The sequence below is a fragment of the Meles meles genome, chromosome 1 (assembly GCF_922984935.1).
Source record: "Meles meles chromosome 1, mMelMel3.1 paternal haplotype, whole genome shotgun sequence".
In the NCBI taxonomy this organism is placed as follows: domain Eukaryota; kingdom Metazoa; phylum Chordata; class Mammalia; order Carnivora; family Mustelidae; genus Meles; species Meles meles.
This window is the reverse complement of record NC_060066.1, coordinates 16137541-16155897: the sequence shown is the minus strand read 5'-3', so window position 1 is coordinate 16155897 and position 18357 is coordinate 16137541. Positions and strand designations below refer to the sequence as shown.

The window sequence follows — 18357 nt, the reverse complement described above, 5'->3', positions numbered from 1 at the left end:
TGGTATCAAGAGGTTCACGGTCAGCTGGCTGCAGCGAGCTCCAATCTCTCGGTGTCCCCAAGCCTCCGAAACAGACAGGCAGCTGTCCTTGGCTAGCCAGCCTTTGAAGGTGTCCCCAGCCCTCTGTCTCTGCTGTTTACTTTTACATCACAAAGATCAAGACAATTGTGTCTCCGGCCTCCTTTCCATAAAGGATGGAAAGGGAAGGTCCCACGGACTCTGCTGCTCGGTACCATCACGGGCCACTGGGGAGCTCTGCTGCCAACGGCACTCAGGATATTAAGAATAAATCAACATCACGGGTTCCGTATACGAGGAGAGAGTATGTCTGTCCTTCCTCTCCAGCCTCTGCTCTTCAAGAGCCCCGAAGTCTTGAAACGTCAGGTGTCTTTCACCTTGACAGTCGGCTGGAATACTGCCCGGGCAGGGCATCACAGAAGCTGCCTCAGCGTGTGTCAGCTGTCGCTCTGGCCAGACTGTGCAGGGCACGGCTGGGGACACCATCTGCCGGCACATGCCACAGCCTCCGTGGCTCCCCCTGACGGGGAAGCTGGCACCCCACTTCTGCCATCTTGTAGGCAGGTTTCAGGGTCCTCACAGCTCTAAGTGATGGTTTACCCAAATATCCAAATATCCAGTCCAAGGGCCAAGTGCAAAGGGCCATCAGGGGCACCACCACAGCTGGACCAACAAAATGATGGGTCTGTAGGGAGCGCTCGGGCACTCCAGGCAGGGCACCAACGGGAGCTCAGCTGGAGGTGGGTGTACCTGCCTGAGGCTCTAGAAAGAGGACTTTCCAGGTGACCTCCAGGCTGGACCAGCTGACCCTCTTGCTTCCTTTAAGGCAAAGCATCTTATGGCAGCCAGGATGCTGGAGAAGAGACGGGACAGCACTCCTACACTCAACAAACACCGAGGAAATGCTGCTGCGGTCCTGTTCCTGGGCCATGCCGGGGAGACAGCTCCGGTCCTCATGGAACGCACAGCTCATCTAAACTTAGAAGCAAGGAATTTGTAGGGTGACCTTTGGGCTGGAAAGTCCCTTAGAAAACACACCAAGCAACAAACCAGCAGTGCCTTATTGTTCAGTGTCACACTGTTGCCTTAATTAGCAGAGAAGCTCCTGATGCCCTCTCGGGAGTCGGACCCTGGCTGTCCTTTCTCGTGTTTGGGAAACACACCCAAGCCCGTCCCCGAGCATTTGTGTGGCGGCTGGTTCCTGTCAGGGGCACCATCATTTTCATTAAAGGTCAGAGAAGGCATGCAGGGTATTAAGAACAAATTAACTGCTCCTTCTGGCTTCATCAGCATTTTATTTTTATCCTTGGGCACAGAGAGATGGACAACAGGGAAAAGGTAGCATCATTTGACGCCCTATATTTGTTTAATGGAGGGGACGGAGAGGGGAGGGGAAGAGAAAGAAACAATCAGTCACGGTATCCGCAGGTTACCACGCAGACTGGTTACCGTGTATATCGGCCACGTAAGCGGCTCCACTCAGTAGAAACACCGGTCTGACGTCAACCACCCTGAACAGCACCCGAACACCTTATGTTAACCTTGGCGACGGCTGAAGAACACTTCTGCACGTGCTACTGAGATCACCCAAATGTTCTTGCAACAAATCCACGATCTGATCTCAGGGACGATGAGAAACGTGAACGGTATCTTAAGCAGTGGGAGGATCTGCCCCTTTGTCCTCATGGGGTCCCTTAGGACGAGAGTGAAAAAAATTATAAAGACTTTTTTAAAAAGAAGCCCTTAAAAAGCTCCCCCACAAAGGAAGCCTAACTTCCCTTTTGCTACAATGGTAATCCCCACCACCCGCTTCCATCTTCACGGAAGAGAAAAGCACATGGAGTTTCCTGTTTGAAAAAAACGTATTATTCAGCTACTGTACGCGGCTGAGCGGCGAAGGACAATCCAGCTGGTGTTTACGGGACAGCTAATACTGTGCACTCGGCGAATGCTGCGCAGGGTCAGCAACACATTTTGGGAAGACACCCTTGTGCCCACACGCAGGGTGGGAGACACCGCAAACTGTTATCAGCTGACAATCTCGCAGCCAAGCTCACACTGCCCAGCCTCTCCCACTTCACGACTTTTCAAAAAGCAGAGGAAACAAAACCGCACACAGTCCCACCACCATCTGGCGGCTTCAGCAAGCACGAGAGTCTGGCATGCACGGTACTGGCAGCCACAAAGACCAATATTCCTCTTTCTTTGTTGCTGTTTGAAAAGCAAAGCGAGAGCAGTAATATGGAAACACAAACACGCGGACCCGCTCACACGCCGGGGAAGACGGAGCCGCTGCGAACGTACTCCCACCGCGATCCTTCCCTCCCCCTGTTCTGGACGCAACGGGACCCGGCTAGAAAATGCTGGGGGAGGAGGGTATCAACCAGGAAATGCCATTGGCCCCCCCAGACAGCTGCTATGACCAGTGCCCACGGCGAAGGTCTGCCGCTGATGCACGGGCGCAGAAAGACGCCCCCCCACTGGAGCCAGGTGCTCAGCTCAAGGGAGCCAACTAGGCAGATGTGGGCGGCTGGGTTTTCTTAGCCGGTGAAACTGAACTGCGGGAGGATAAGATGCTTACAGCAAATGATGCGGGCATTACCTCCCAGGTGGCCTTCAGGGAAGGGCAGATCACAGAGAAGGGGTCTGATGAACGACAGGGACAAAGAAGAGGGCAGTAGCTTGGGGATCAGAGAAAGCCTGATACATCCACCTCCCCAAAAGCGATGAAACCCCGGAGGCTGAGCCCTTGATGCTGTCTCCTTAGCTGTCCCCTGGTTCTGCTTCCGCTGGTAGCAGACCCTCCCTGTGACCAACAGTTTAACCTTGAAACCTCTGCTATCCAGAAAGGTGTTGCTGGCCTATGAACTACTCTGTTCCTTTAAGGGGCTTCTGTACCCCCCGCAAACTATGCCAGAATATGTTGACTTCATTAGTTCTCAGGAAGCAATCTTGCTGCTTTCCAAATTATTAGAAATAGCTACCATTTACGAGTGGCTCATAACTGAGGAGAGAGTTGCAAGCACACTGTATTCAATTATAAAAACCTCCTTCTACTCCTCATATAGGTATCGTTACCAAGTAGGTATTATTATTCTCATTTTACAGATGAGGACAGGGAAGCTCAGAGAAGTGAAGTCCTTTGCCCAAAGTCACACAGTAGAATTCAGGATCTGTACCCAGGGGTGAGTCTACAGACCTTTGAAACTTTCTTCAGGACAACTCACTGTTGTAAATACACCTCAGAATATCTAATGGATAAGAAGTCAGGTTTTCACCCCCTGCCTTTGCTGTAACTGAAGGAAATAAAAACCCTTCCACTCAAATATCTGTTTCCTGAGCGAGATTCGGACCACGGTGGCCACAACCCTGCTGGGCTCTGTGCAGGCTGGCTGGTCTGTAGGCAAGGCCCTGGCTCCCCAAGGCAGACACGGACGGTCTCAGCAGATCGCCTCCCGCCAGCTTCCTTTGCAGCGGGATGCTCTTTATTCATGTGAAGGACCCTACTACTCACTAGGAGGGTCCTTCCCAAAATCATCCTTTCAGCTACTGACCTGTCCCAGGAGGAGCCTCTATAGCACCGTTTTATGGAGACCTCATCTTTGCTTCGTCTAACTTGAGATCTCTTTGTTATCTAGAAACACTGACATCTCATAAAACGGCACACAGTGGCATGTGTACGCATCTCTGGACACCGTAGGTGCTCAGCAAACCTCCGTCCATGGGAACCCGCAAGGCGTGCTGAGCTCCGAGTTCCAAGCTTATGACACTGGCTCTTCCCAATTCTCTAAGTACCTCCCCCGGCTCCCACGCCTTCTTCTCCGTGCCTGCTGCCCACCCCACCTCCACTGTAACAGGGAAGGAGGCAAGAGGGCTCAGATGCCAGGTTCTACAGGGAGGGTGGCCGCTTCAGCCAAGTCTCCATTACTAGCGCACGGCACGCGGACAGGCTTCTGTGTTGCAGCTCATTTCCTACCCAGATTCACCCAAGGTCACGCCATATCCTCCTCTTCTCCCCCTCCATTTCTATCTGAGGCCACACCTTCCCCAAATCGTTTCTGGATGACTCTTCGATGGTTTCTGATCCGGTTTCTTCTAACTAACCCTGAAACGGCAAGCAGGACGTTGGCTCTTCCAACCAGAGAAAGCAGGTAGAAGGCTGAGGCAGGCAGGAGAGCAGCACTGTGACGCAAGCCAAGCGTCCCCAGGACCCTTACTGGCAGGCCACCCCCGCCCGTCCATCCTCCATCTGTTCAATCCAAGGGCATACACCGGTTTTAGTTTCGAGTTCCCCAGCTGAGTCTTAAGATCAAGCAGTAGTGAAGGGAACCAAGGACTATTCCCAGTTATTTCCAATCTCTTCACTGCTCTGGCCAAATCAACCACCCACTGCCCTTTGCGTTGTACTGAAATTGCATTAAATCTGGCAAAAACGATCCCAGGTTCATAGTTACTAGGGTCCTCCAAAGTAAAGGGTGGGGGAGAGGGACAGCTCAAACATTACCTGAAAATGTCATTTGGTCAGTAAATAAGACTCACAAAGCTTGAGGTAGGTGCATAGATGTTGGGGAAACACGGAGTCCTCAGTGGTTAGAAGCTGGGGCTGGAAGTGAAAGATAAACGTGCATCCCCCCAAATGTTTTCTTGGTCCTGCCCAATTTCCATTAAAAAGGGCACAATCCTAGAGTCCTGATGACCCTTCGAGGTTAACCAAACCGGCCTACATGAGATGTCCCCGAGAGCTGGTCACAGGATGGGATGTGAACGTTCTACTCCATGATCAGAGCTACTCCTGATCTTCTTCCCACCCTGCTCCCCAGTACCCTTCTTTTCCCTAGTCTTCTAACAGCCCAAACCCTTCCCAAGGACGATAACCACCCGTGAGTGGTTTAAACCTAACCGCTCCTCATTCATCAAACAAACCCCAGAGGTTGCCGGAAATCATGGGCTGGCCCTGTGTCCTGGGCGGGGTTTGGGCGGGAACACAGGAACAGAGGCTTCCCCTGCTCTGTCCAGCTCGCAGCCTGACCCCGCGGACCAGCTAGGACTGATTTATTACCACTGTGCCGTGTATGTTCCGGCGGCCAACAGCTGTTCATTCACTGGGCTCTTGTGTCCCTTTCCTCTTCCCTGTGGAATGATTAAGGGCATAATTCTCAACCCTGAAGATCTAAGCATTCCTTGTTTTTTAAGATCAGCTCTTCACAAAGATGGGGTGGGGGGACAATCGGGTTTGTATCTTCTGGGCTAATTCTGATTGCCTGCTAATGATACCTGGAACACTGTGTTAAGAAGGATTCTGAGGCTGGATCTGGGCTTGATGGAAAAGTGGGTGCCTACCTCAGCTAGCAGTGTGTGCCACGAACTCAGGAACCACGGAAGGACGCGTGCCTTGTATTTGCTACTCTGGCCGTTAGGTCTCACAGGAGCTAGAGCAGGGAGCTTTCACACTTCCGTGTGATCACGAGGGGATTTTGCTAAAACGCAGATTCTGACTCAGAAGGTCTGGAGTGGACCTGAGACTCTGCATTTCTAACCAGCTCCCAGCTCATGCTGACTTGCTGCCAGACCAGCAACCACGCTTTGGGCTGAAGGCGCTGGGGTACTTCAGCCAGTACCCCTTTTCCGAACTCCCCGAGAACTCTACCACAAGGACCCTAACCAGGCGAAATCTAGGTGGATCAGATATCCCCAACTTGGAGGAGGGACCTGGAGAAGGCGACTGTTCACTGTGTTGTTCCCCATAAGACACTGTGGCCTCCTGCTGGTGAAGCTTCCCACCCCTCTCCAGAGGTCCTCCAGCCAACAAGTGAAACCGTAAACCTGGGTCCCGAGAAAAAGAGAAAGCTCAGAAGCATCAGACAACATGTGAGGACAAAGCGGCTGGATGTACGTTAAGTGCAGGTCACAAAGTGGCCTTTGGTTCCCCACGTGCCTCCAGCTCTCCCCATGCCTGGGAGGTTAAGTAGCCTTCAGAGTGACTCAGTATGAAAGGGGGGCATGGAGTAAGCTCTCTCCTCTGCCTTCCGGGGAATTAGCACCTCAGGGTCTCCAGCACCTGCACTTCGGGCGGGATAACAGAGGGAGAGGAGAGGCAAAGGGGACCAGATGGCTGCTGGCTCTCTCCTCGGCTCTTTCCCGTGCACATGCACACATCACCACGCTTGTGACGCTGTCCTGGGCTTACTGCATCCTGGGCCTGTGTCCTGCGCAGGACTGTGACCTCCCCGTGGACAGCCACAGGGTCCCAGCCATCTCTGAATTCCGTGTCTGGCAAGACGCATGGCCCAGGATAAAGCCTCTGTAGATATTTGCAGAAAAAGGAAAGCAAAACAGAAATAAAAACTCTTTTATCAGACAATGACCCATCCTAAGAGCAGGTACCCCTAGCAAGGTGGTAGCTGGGGCTACATCTGAGCTCCCAGGAGGGGTGATGAGCACTTCTTTCCCGGAGTTAGGCCCACCCATGGAATGAAAACAAAAGGGACCGGAGTTCTGACCCCTGTGAGCCCTGGGAGGCCTGCCTGGTTTGAGGTTTAAGACCATTTAGTGAAAGAATATACCTCAATGCTAATCTCATAGGGAATATTTAGATCTAAGCTCAGCTGCTTTGGCTGCGCAAATAAAATCATTTGTGCACCTACTATGGGCAAGGCATTGTGTTAACAATGGGACAGCAAGTCTTCCTCCACGTAAGAGCATGCACAAAAGAAAAGAAAAAAACAAGAAGGCAAAACGAAGAGTAGCCTTTTTACTTTAAGATAGAGGACTGATACAGCCCTTGGAAGTCCCCATCGGGACGGAACAGGGCCCATTAAAATGTTCACAATATTCAGAACATTTTTTTTTTAGAAGATAATTACCAACAACCTCAGGAAGCTTCAGAGCCCCTTAGATGCTATTAGAAAAACCTTCGCAGGCGCAGCTCTGTTGCCATGACAACGACCACTCGGCTGAGTTATAAAGAAGGATGAGGGACCCACCAAATGGTATTCTCAACAGTAAGCCGTGAGGCTTCTTAAAGCCACTTTCTAAAGAAGCCTCAGCATCTAGGAGTTAGAGAACGTATAAGCGCAATGGGACCCAGGGGCAGCCCAGTTTTAGCAAGTTTCTGACATTTTTTCCTTTCCCACCCCTGCCAACCAGTCGCCTAGACTCAGGTGACATACCCCCAGGCCAGAGAACTCACCCTGTCCCATGCTCAGAGGAAGAGGGCAGGGAGCTTTCCTCTGCAATCCCTGGAGGGAAGTGAGCACAGGAGAAGCTTTAGGAAGGGCAGGACTTCCCATCTGAAGAACCTCTCCCTTTCCAGGCAGAAGGTTCAGGTAAAGCACCCTGACCTCTTTGGCAACTCCTGCCATTAGCTCAAGGAGGCTGAGACAAAACAAAGCAAGCCATGGAAGGTAGCTTCTTCTGGGTCTTAAGTATAGGATCACTTTCTAATTCCAACCATTAAGTGTCACCTGGAAATTTCATGATCCCGTCACTGTCTTACTGGGACCTTAAACAGACACAATGCATTAGGGACCCTAGTGGTATTCAGTGAAACACTTGGGAGGCTGCCTATGGCAAAAACATAACCACATGCCTAGTGTCCACACGTATATGGCGTGCACAGACCACGAGAGAGGAAGCCACTGTGATGTGCGTCTCTTTGGTCACCTTCGTGGAGCATCACCAAGGACGGCTTCTCCCATGTCCCCGGGCATCAGATACCTTTGAGAAGAATGCGGTCGGAGTAGGTAACTCCCAGGGGAACACACTTGTGCAGACCAAGATCGGGAGAAGGGGACATGGCTGACTTGGGGGCACCACAGGGCACATAATTTGCATTGTAAAAATGGACACAAGCAATGCTGAAGGGGAACCCCCCATTCCACCAACACGTGCTGCTGTGGGGAGCAGCACAGCCTGAAGAGGAGCCTCCCAGATCCTGGAACAGATGACGGCCACCTGTCCTCCTGACCCCGCCCCTGTACAGTGAGCTTCCAAAACAACAGGTGCTCTCCGGGGTGCCTACGTGCATCCTGTCCGGGACAGAACAGTCCAGAACCCTCAGCTTCCTTCAGCACACCACGCCCCTTGGCTCACCACTTCCCGGATGGCCTCTGGATACCAACCGCACCTTCCACCCTGGGCCACGCAGCACTACGTGGGATCGCCATCCTGGAGCAAGCTTAAAGGCTCATTTCATCGGAGAAAGAGTCAGAATGATTTACATAATCTGTGTTCTTAAAACTCCAGTTTACTTAGTGCCTTATAAATAATTTCTATCACCCTAAGAAGAACTTGAAAAGATGAAACTCTGCATGATCTACAGTGCTCTCACTGGAAGCAAACACCCAAGTGGGCTTGTTTCCACAGATTTGCTATCAGGACCATACCAATGCACGGGTGTCTCTCCAGAACGCTGCAAGGCAGCCCCCCGGGTTTCCCACCAACATATTCCTAATCAGGAACCCAGCTCTCATCCAGGGAAGAGCCCAGCAAACCTTACCAGTCCTGAATCAGCACACGGACTCAAGTCGGAGACAGGAGTTATAAGCTCCTGCAAGCATGAGCGCTGATTTGGAGGGCACACTACCAAGAGGGCTCTGTACCCATCCACACCAGTGGTGACACGTCGGGGAGGACAGAAGGACAGAGAGGGGCTCCTGACCAGACGGCAGAAGACAGAGTGGAGGGGCTGGCAGGCGTCAGCACGCTCCTTTTTTCCTGTTACAGAAAAAGAAGCCGGCCCTCCCCCACCGCGGGACTGTGGGCCTGCCGGCCACGTTTCCAGATGACCGCACAGGGCCACAGGAAATGGCACAGGCAGGCGGCCATTAGGTGAGAACAGCTCTGCATCCAGAGGGCTAAGGAGACAAGCTTACAGCCCTGGAGATACCAGTTTATTTTCAGAGACAATTACCCCGTAATTACAAACCTGAGACTGACCTTTCCGCTAGAAAGCGCGACATCAGGGACCCTTTTGTCCCCAGCCAGAAAACAGGAAAAGCAATGACATCTGAGTGACTTCCACTTGAGGAGTGGGTACGTGCGCCGCTGCGCACCTGTGTGTGTGAGAGACAGACACGCGAGGGAACCCAGGGTGGGGACAGCTCCCCCAGCCACACAAGGCTGCGAGATTAACGCGGAATTGTATTCAATCCACAAACCAGCATTCAAAAGTGGATTAATAACTGCTGGAAAATGAGTCCGAGTAAACCCCATTTTCTTATTTTTGAAGTTCAAAGACTGAGACCCGTCGGGCAGATTAAGTAAACCCAGGACAGTCGCCAGCCCGCCGTGAATGCCCTGTTCGACAAGCAGACAAACCGGGCACTCCAGCTACACCTCCGAGCTCCGTCCTCACAGTGACCGGATTCCTCCAGGCACAATGCTAGTGCAAGGCGATTAGGTGGCATTTCTCTGGCCCTGGAAGGACAGCATGATTCCCGAATGCCCACGATGGACAACAGCAGGCCCTGCCCGTCATGTGTCCGCACTCCGTCCCCTGGCTACCCGCCCCCCAGATCAGCTCAGGGTAACCCAGCTGAGCTGGCTGTTCTAAGAGGTTCGGATTTGGGTTCTGGACTTGAACGCAGAACCCATCCGTAGCAACTGTCCCAGCTCTCCCTGCAACCCGTGGTGTAACCTTGGGCAGCATGTACTCCAAAGCTCAGCACTTCCTCCCTAGAGAGTCACAGAGGGCTGATAAGCCAAGTGAGATGCTGGGCACCTGCGCAGGCCCTATACAGACAAAGGATTCTGTAGGCACTTGCTATGGTCACGCTATCGACATTCAAGACCCCGGCCGTCTGATTCCAGATCTCTTCCCTCGAGCCTCTGCACACACGGCTTCGCATAAGACTCTTTCATCTCAGTCTGGTTTTGGATTTACAACCCACCTCATTGCCAAATGCATTTCAGGTTTCTGTCTAATGCTTCGACTGCAGCAGAAATGTCTGTAGTGACTGATTAGGAGGAAGAGGTCACTGCCTTCAAAGACAGCCACTGAAAGGCCCTTCAAGCCTCTTGGGACTGATGTGTACAGCTGCATAGGCTGTACACTGCGGGACTCCAGAGGATACCATGCCCACAGAGGGTGCGTCAGGGCCCTGTGAAAGCCTGGTTTCAGCCCCAGTCAAACCCAGAAGGAGACGGGACTGGAGCCTGAGTCACAGCTTCACCAGCTCTGCTAGCCCGGCCCTCTCCTTCCCTCTCCGTGGGTCTGTTAGCAAAGTTTAAAATAGACCAGTTCACTCTCAGCAAAGGGACAGCTTCCCCCTGGCCTCCAGAGAGCTTGGAGGAAAGATGAGGCTGATTATCTGCTACTGAAACCTCCGTTAGGCACAGACCAGGGGCTAATGCCACGGGCCCACCCCATTTGTGAAAAATCATACATTACGTTCTCAGGAATCATTTGACTACGACTGAAGTTGCAACACCTTTTGCTCTCCTTTGCGGATGGATGGATAGATTTCTTTTCCTGATGTACAAAGGCCCACTCACCGCTGTCCTCATTACAGGGAAGGAAAAACATCTGATTCCAAACCAAAGGCAGTGTCACCGGCAGACCTCAACTTACCAAAGAGGTGCCTGTTCCAGAGACTGTGTTTGCTGTTTCAAAAATGGCTCTTTGTCCCCTGCAAAGAAATAATGCTACCGTGGCAGTTCTCAGGCTAGCCCACACACTTGACCCATGACATACCTGAGCCAAGCACCACGGAACCGGACCAGTCCCGCCACAGTCTGGCTCTTGGAAAAAGGGCTCAGTTTCTACATGGGACATGGATTTTAGCGGCGAGGAGAAAGAAAAGGACAGAGCAGAGGGAGGAAGGGAAGAGACTCCTGCATTTGAAAAGACAACATTCCTCATGCGTTTAATAAACACGCCACACCTACCACACACAGACGCTAGGGTTCACCCATATAATGGTCCCCGCTCTAGAAATGGCACACGGGCCCTGGCACAAAATAAGAAGTACACAGAAACAGATGATACACTGTGTAAGTTCCCAGATTTGGAGAGAAGAGCTTGTCCAAGCGGAGCGGGCCACAGCCCAGCCAGCCTATGACAGTGTGCTGGTGAAGAGAGCGGGGAAGAACCAGCAGCAAGAGGGGACAGGTCTGGGGGCCTCCAGGGAGTCCAAAGTGGCTAGAGTATCTTGGATGGAGGGGCGTCGTCAGAGGATGAGGCCGGAGAGAAAGGTAAGAAGAGGCCTGGCCTTGAAATTGCCTCAACTACAAGGTTAAACTGGGGAAGAAATTTCACCCCCAGGCAATTGGAGAGCCATGGAAAGGTTTACAAGAAGAGGCATGGCCAAGAAGCAGGAGGAACCCGGGTCCACCAGGGGATGCATGGACAAATAAAATGCGGTATATACATGCAACAGAACACAAGTCAGCCTTAAAAAGGAACGGGAGGGGTGCCTGGATTCAGTGTCCCACTCTCGGTGTCAGCTCAGGTTGGGATCTCAAGGTCATGGGATCAAGCCTCACCAGCGGGTCTATGCTCAGCGGGGAGTCATTCTGTGCCACCCTCCCCAAACTCATGCTTGCTCACGCTCGCTCGCTCGCTCTCAAACAAATAAATCTTGTAGGTATCCACAGTTGTCCAATTCATGGACACAGAAAGTGGAATGGTCGTTGCCAGTGGCCAGCGGCCAAGGAAAACAGGGAGCTATCGTCTAATGGGTATAGTGTCGGTTTTCGCAAGCTGAGGACGTTCTGGGGATTGATTATATGACAAGGTACATAACACTAGTACTACTACGACTGCTGACCTATACACTTAAAAATAGTAAAAAGATGGTATATTTTATACTTCTATGTATTTTACCATCTTAAAAATTAAGATTAAAAAACATTTCAAAAGATTTCAGTGATCTCATCTCAACTTCCGCTCTGCTGTGGGAATGGTTTTGGAGGAGAAGCTAACGCAAGAACAGGAATGGAACCCCTTTCCCGGACCAGATCAGTGTGGGGGCCCCAGAACGAGTCTCTAAGAATCAGAGCACAAACTGCTAAGCTGCGCACTCTTCTCTGGTCCGCCTCCCTCCGGCTCAGGCAGCTGGGCTCCAAGACCTCAGCCCTTCAGGGTCCTCCCATCTCTCCTCAGCACTCTCCCGGGTGCTGGCGTCAGAGGTGACAGATGTCAGGGCTCGGGACCTTAAGGGCCTCAGATCAAATCAGGACTGCCATTTCACATTTCTACATACAGGACACAGATAAGCCAGACCTCATACAAGACACTTGGCAGAACATGCTGAGGCTCCGCGTGACGTCAGAACGCTCCGGGCGCGGTCCTGGGTTTGAGGATGTGGCAGTGATGTCAGGACACTCCGGGTGCGGTCCTGGTCCTGGGCTTGAGTATATGGTAGAAAAGGGGTCACTGCAGTGGACTGAGAAACCAACCGAGCCATGTTCGCTGGCGTTTGGGTTCACTGGGAAGCAGGTGGGGTAAGAGCATTAGCTCAAGGCACTTTCTCTTTCTGTGGGCGTGACCTCAGCAGCAAGCCGGTTTATTTCAGGTAGTAAACACCACCCCCCCCCACCCCCCCCCCACCCCCCCCCCCCGGTGCTGCTCCCTGCTGAGAGCCTCCTGGCTGGCAAAATGCCTCCCCTGACCTGACATCCCGCCAGGGGCCAGCTGCTGTGACTCAGCCCCCACGGGCCAGCACACGGGATGGGAGACACAAGTAAGACCCCACGGTCTCAGGAGAACGAGATAAAGTACACCTGCGTGTCACCAGATTGACAGAATAGGGGAACACGATAGGAAGAAGGGAGAAGAACAGGGTCCTGCGAGCACCTGGCCCCCCCAACCCTCCGTCCCCAAATCCTCCAACAAATTCCCCCTCTGGGTCTGAAGAGATTTCTGTGGCTACAAAGCGGACTCTTGACTGATAATATCCGGGAGAGAATTAAGTCCTTCTCATTCACCCCTGGAGCAATGAGGCATTTAGCTACTGAAATCTGGACTGCTTTTTCCTTTCCATTTTTGAGCTTCTTTTAAAAACGGATTGATTAGCAAACAATTCAGATTAACTAGCAGAAATCCACACCTACGGACTAACATTTCATCTGCCCTCCGGCCTGCAACAATCCTAATGTTTTTCCAATCAGGATTATATAAGTAGGAACCCACAGCTGGAAATGCTGTCTGCGCACAGAGTGAGGGCAGGGTGTCTCCCTCATGCACTCGGAGTCCCACCGACTTAAAGTCTGTGCCTAATGTTCTTCCCAGGATTCATTCCCAGCACATTGGTGGCAATGATATGATTTTCAGGCAGGGTTCAGCATCCAGTGAGGGCGTCCTCCCTGCAGGAAGAGGTGGGGATGTGGCCCTCCCGGGCAACCCCGGCCGAGAGACCAGCAGCCACCTCCAGGGGCTCCAGGACTCTTGCTTCCATTTGCAGGAGAACAAGGACTCACCAAACAGCCAGCCAGCGGGGTCGCAGGGTTCCCAACCAGGGCAGTAGCAGACTTTGAGGCCCCAAAAGGCCATTAACTGCTTTAACCCATTTATCTTCATTTTCCTAGCCTATCAAGTACGAAAGACCAACAATTCTGTTCTTCCACTTACTACAAATGAGAAAACCAGAGGATCTGGGAGGGTCCCTGAAAAATCATCTGGTACTTCATAAGAGATCGTACCTAAACCAGAGATTTGCAAGATAATTTAAGCAGCAAAACCCTATTTTGAGTTCAGATGTTTTACAAAGAAAAAGGTCCGGGGCTGGCTGGAGGGGGCAGGGGACTGCAGGGGCTCCTCACGGACTCTTCTCCACCCCAGACCCCTGGACAGCACCTGAGAGTTCACCCATCTGAAAATGCCACTTAAAATTTGAAGCAGACCCTCATTTGAGGGACCTCAGAGACCTAAAGAAGTCAGCTGGCCAAGATTTACCACCCCCTTTTACACTCCTTACTCGGGGTGGCAACCTTAAGCTAGGCAATGCAGATACTTTATTTCCAATATTCATGACAGCTGTGCCCGGTGGACATTTAATGTTCCCACTGTGGAGGAGGAAACCGAGGTAGAGACCAAGGCACTCATTCCAACAGGTTAACCCTCACCCCACACCAACTGTGTTTTGGAAGAGGGATTCTTTATTGGGCTACGTGTGTTTCCTCCAGTTTTGTGCAAAATGTTACATAAAAGTACTGCTTCCAGACTCCTATGTGACAATATTCTCAAGCTGCCCATGCACAGAGAGGGTAAGCAACCTGCCGTGGGTCACACAGCAAACCGAAGGGAGCTGGGCTTTAGACCAGATGTGTATCTCCAAAGCCTGTGCTCTCTCCACTAATCCACACTGCTTCTCTAACTTAAAATCCCTCAAACCACCACCTGGGCCTCAGGGGAAATTGTGCAGAACTGACCACCCCCCCACCCCACCCCTCAGGTACCAGGGTTCATAAGCAAACAGACAAGTACCCACAACACACTCTTCTGTTTCACCACATTCCTGGCTTTCACTCGTGTCAAGAGTAAGCAGCCGCTCAACATTCCACATTATCACAAGACTGATTTCCAAAGATGATGTCAACAGGGCAGCTGAGCCCGCGCCAGCTCTTCCATATTTGATCTGCCGATGACAATACTAATCCTCGGACAGCTGGCAGCACAGACCCAGTGACCCTGCTCCTAAGGCCACACGTGCTCCCTGTGCATTGTGACCCGGCTAAAGGATGGCGATGAGCAGCAGGAGGCTGCGGCCCTTCCTTTCATCCCAAAGGGACACCACGTACGTAGAGGGTTTCGGGCGCATGGCCTCCCGATGGGCTCTGCAGGGACCCTGGCACCCAGCAGCTCTCTGGAATGCAGGTGCCGACTTCAGCCAAGGAGAGCAGCCTTCCCCAGACCCAGCAAAAGACAAAGAAGAAAAAGAAAAAAAAAAGAAAACCCCGGACACAAAAAGCAACTGAGAAGCAAGCTGAAATGCGGTTCTAAGGAACAAAGGGGAACAGATGCGAGACAGTCTCAGACTTGACGATGACTTTCGCAGCCTCAGAATCATTTGACAATAACAGATTTATAACATTTGGGGGTATGATGGCTGGGAGAGGCAAAGAGGAAGTGCTTTGCTCCCAATGACTGGGACAGATGTTTGCTAAGTTCACCTTCGTCGTTCGTGTGCGCGTTCAGGGGAGGTAATTAGCGTTCACGGGAGGAGGATTTCACCTGAATCTCAGAAAGCTGACATCTGTTAAAGACAAAAAGTCAGAGCTGTGAATGTTCTTTGAAGCTGGGACCTGAGAGTCTTCACGGAAAGCAAAATTGGCACAAACTGCCAATGCTGGCATCCTGGCAGCTTCCGAATGCCCCATCCTCCCTGCCACTGTCTCTCGGGTTTTGGACATGCTGTTCCCTCTGCTAGGACGGTGCCCTGCCTGCTGGCTTCCACGCACCCTTGTGACCGCGCCTGGGCATCCCCCAGCCCAAGCGGCCCTCTCAGAGCTCTGCCTCCGAGAAACCCCCTTGCCATAGGCACTCTGCACCCCTCACCGCCCAACACGCTGTGTCCTGCCATGGTCTCTACTGCCTCTCTCCTCCACCAAGATGAAGCTTCTTGCCGGTGGGGGTCCCACCTGCTGTGCAGTGCGCGGTCCAAGCAGCACTCAACAAAGACTTGCTGAATGACGGAAAATGGGAAGGCAGAAATCACCAGGAATTACTACGGGGTGGGCTGGGGGTAGGGTTGTCATTAAAGACAACGGAAATGCAAACAGAATAGATCTGGTTGATTTTTCTAGACTTCTTAAGAAGGGGCGGGGAAAGGCTTTTTAAAATCTCCAGCTGGCTAGATGTAAGTATGGCAGAATTGAGACTCATGGAATTGGAAGGGATCCTGGGGTCACATGGCCCCACGTCCGTATAATGCAGGGAACACGTGTCTGCCTTGCACGAGCTGGACACATCACTGATGCTCTGTTACCCTGGCAGGCCCCGCTCCCCGAAGAGCCATAAGCTGCAGGCCCGGTTTTCGGCAGAATCACAGTACACAAATTAGAGAGGAATTTTTTTTTCCTTTCCACTGCTTCAACTTTCTCCTGTTTATCAACTCCAACAGATGGAAAATAAAAAATCCATAAAAACTTAGAGATGTTATGGCTTCATACTCAGAGGTGGGCATTTTTGTCTTAGGAAAATGGAAAGTATCCATCTTCTCTATGGGGTAGTTTTTGCTCCTCCCTTCTCGATAGGAATTCATGGAAGGCACCGGACTAATTCTCTTTAATTCCCAAGGGTGCCCCACAAGGTCTGGGCACGCAGTGAATGCTCGAAATCTTTCCGAGTTGGTCTTTTGCGAACAAAAACCCAATGTCGGCCACACCCGTCTCACTTTTGAGGCCCTCTCCATTCTTCTCCCGAAATTCCCATCGGATGGTGGAGAGCAAAGCACTTTTTTGGAGTCACCTGAAAAGTTAATTATGGCCAATCAGTTTTATTACTAGAATAATAAAGCTAGGATGCAACCACTGTGTGAGCAGAGATGTTACAGCGGCGAGAATGGCTAGCTGGTGCGTCCAGCAATGGCTCTCCGAGGAACGAAGAAAACCACAGCAATTTTCAAATGTCTGTCCTTCTTTCTGCATAAAAAATTAAATTAAAAGGAAGAACAATGGAATTTCAATGCCTTACCGAGCTCTGATGGTGCAAAATGATAGCCTATGTTGAATGGACACGGAATACGGTTTCTCCTATTAAGCACCGTTGTCCGGTTCCAAGGTCATCCTCACCCACATTCCAGCCCCTTCCTGGCATCCCTCTGGAGAATCAAGACAAGCAAAGGACCTTCCCCCCAAAAAAACTGTATACACACACACACACACACAGAGCTATCATGATCCCCTGGAATCCCGTCACCCATAAAGGCAACTTCTCTCTCCTTTCCCATACTTCCCCTTCCTTCCCATTCCCCACCCAAGCCCACAAGGACGGAAAACAATGACACCACTGCAATCACCATGACTCTGACCTTTAAATGTTTAACCAGGGATCTATTTTTTAAGGTCTCGATAAAAAGGCAGGTGATTAGTTTTCAAGGTGAGTCACAATATCCCCACAGTGAAATAATTCAATTAAATATTTAGTGGCCTTTGGTTTTCTTTGAGGCCCAGCGTGCGCCGGGGCCTTGCTGGCCTGGCTATGCTCTCATGGGCGCAGAAGGAGTCAGCTCCCGGGGAGGGCAAGGCCCTTGGGCGAGAGCAGGCGGCCCTGTACCAGAGCTGGAAAGCGGACCCAGGAGCAGGAAGAGGGATGGGCATCCGCCACACCACAGCCCTGTGGCACTGTCTCTCACACCACAGAGAAGCAGAGGCCGTGACCTCTCTTGGAGACATCCTTACGAAGCCTTGGAGAGCCCCGACGATTCTCACGTAGGTTCCTGGCCCTGAACTGTAGGTTGAAGGCTCTGGTCAGGTTTTGCTTCTCTCCAGTGACATGCTACCATGAGCTGGCTTTCCTCTTTCAGTTGAGATGACTCTCCCTGAGTAGCATACCAAGAAAATAAGGGGGGGGGGGGCTGCTCAGGGCAAGGTCAGAGAACAGATAACCCATCCCTGCCCAAGAACAAGATGGTAAGAACGACCCAGCCTGTCTGCCTTCCTCAGCCCTTCCAGCAGCGAGAGCCCCAGGGATTAGGAGAAGGACTAAAGTCCTGTCTATTGTAGGGGACGTGGTCACTGCAGGGCTCCGAGGGGGAGTGACTCCCCAAACTACTCCATGTGGCTGTTTCGAGGCGTATGGGTCCCCTACTGGAAAAGTTTAACTCCATATGCTATCACGTGAGCTCACATCAAAGCTTATCCTTCTCATGGAGGCCACAGGGGCTACACCGCATGCATCTGTGTTTGCACGTATATATTAAACGTGTCCTATCTCCCCAGACAGTTTCTGTTAAGGTATCAATCACTTTTGTGGTTGGCGATAATGAAAGACCAAAATTACTGGAAAACGTGGTGAGGCTCAGTTCTGTAAAGACCACATTTTCTTTCTTTCTTTCTAAGATTTTATTTATTTGTCAGAGAGAGGAGAGAGAGAGAGAGCGAGCGAGTGCACAAGCAGAGGGAGCAGCAAAGCAAGAGGGAGAAGAAGTCTCCCGTCTGAACATGAACATCCCCGACATGGGGAGTGATCCCAGGACCCTGAGATCATGACCTGAGCCAAAGGCAGAGGCTTAACCAACTGAGCCACTCAGGCACCCCCCCCCCCACATTTTCTTTTTACCAAAGACAAGTCAGTCTGACACCCAAAATAGTTTGGTGCCTTGACCTTCTCCTGAAACAACTCATCAGTACAATGAACTTTTGTTGAATTAACAAATCATCCCCAAAGAGTGAAGCTTA

General features: G+C 51.6%; 1 protein-coding gene across 13 annotated transcripts in view; it reads right to left on the bottom strand.

Moving 5' to 3' along the window:
• MTSS1 (MTSS I-BAR domain containing 1) overlaps positions 1-18357 on the bottom strand; it is a 160160-nt gene that overhangs the window by 42146 nt on the left and 99657 nt on the right. Inside the window, exon 1 of one of the 13 annotated variants that reach the window (XM_046019627.1) lies at positions 4523-4550. The exons of the other annotated variants lie outside the window; for them this stretch is intronic. Within the exon in view, the coding sequence (XP_045875583.1) occupies positions 4523-4535 (13 nt within the window). The 5' untranslated portion in view covers positions 4536-4550. Of the gene's footprint in view, positions 1-4522; positions 4551-18357 lie in introns of those variants that run through there. 13 annotated transcript variants of the gene reach the window in all.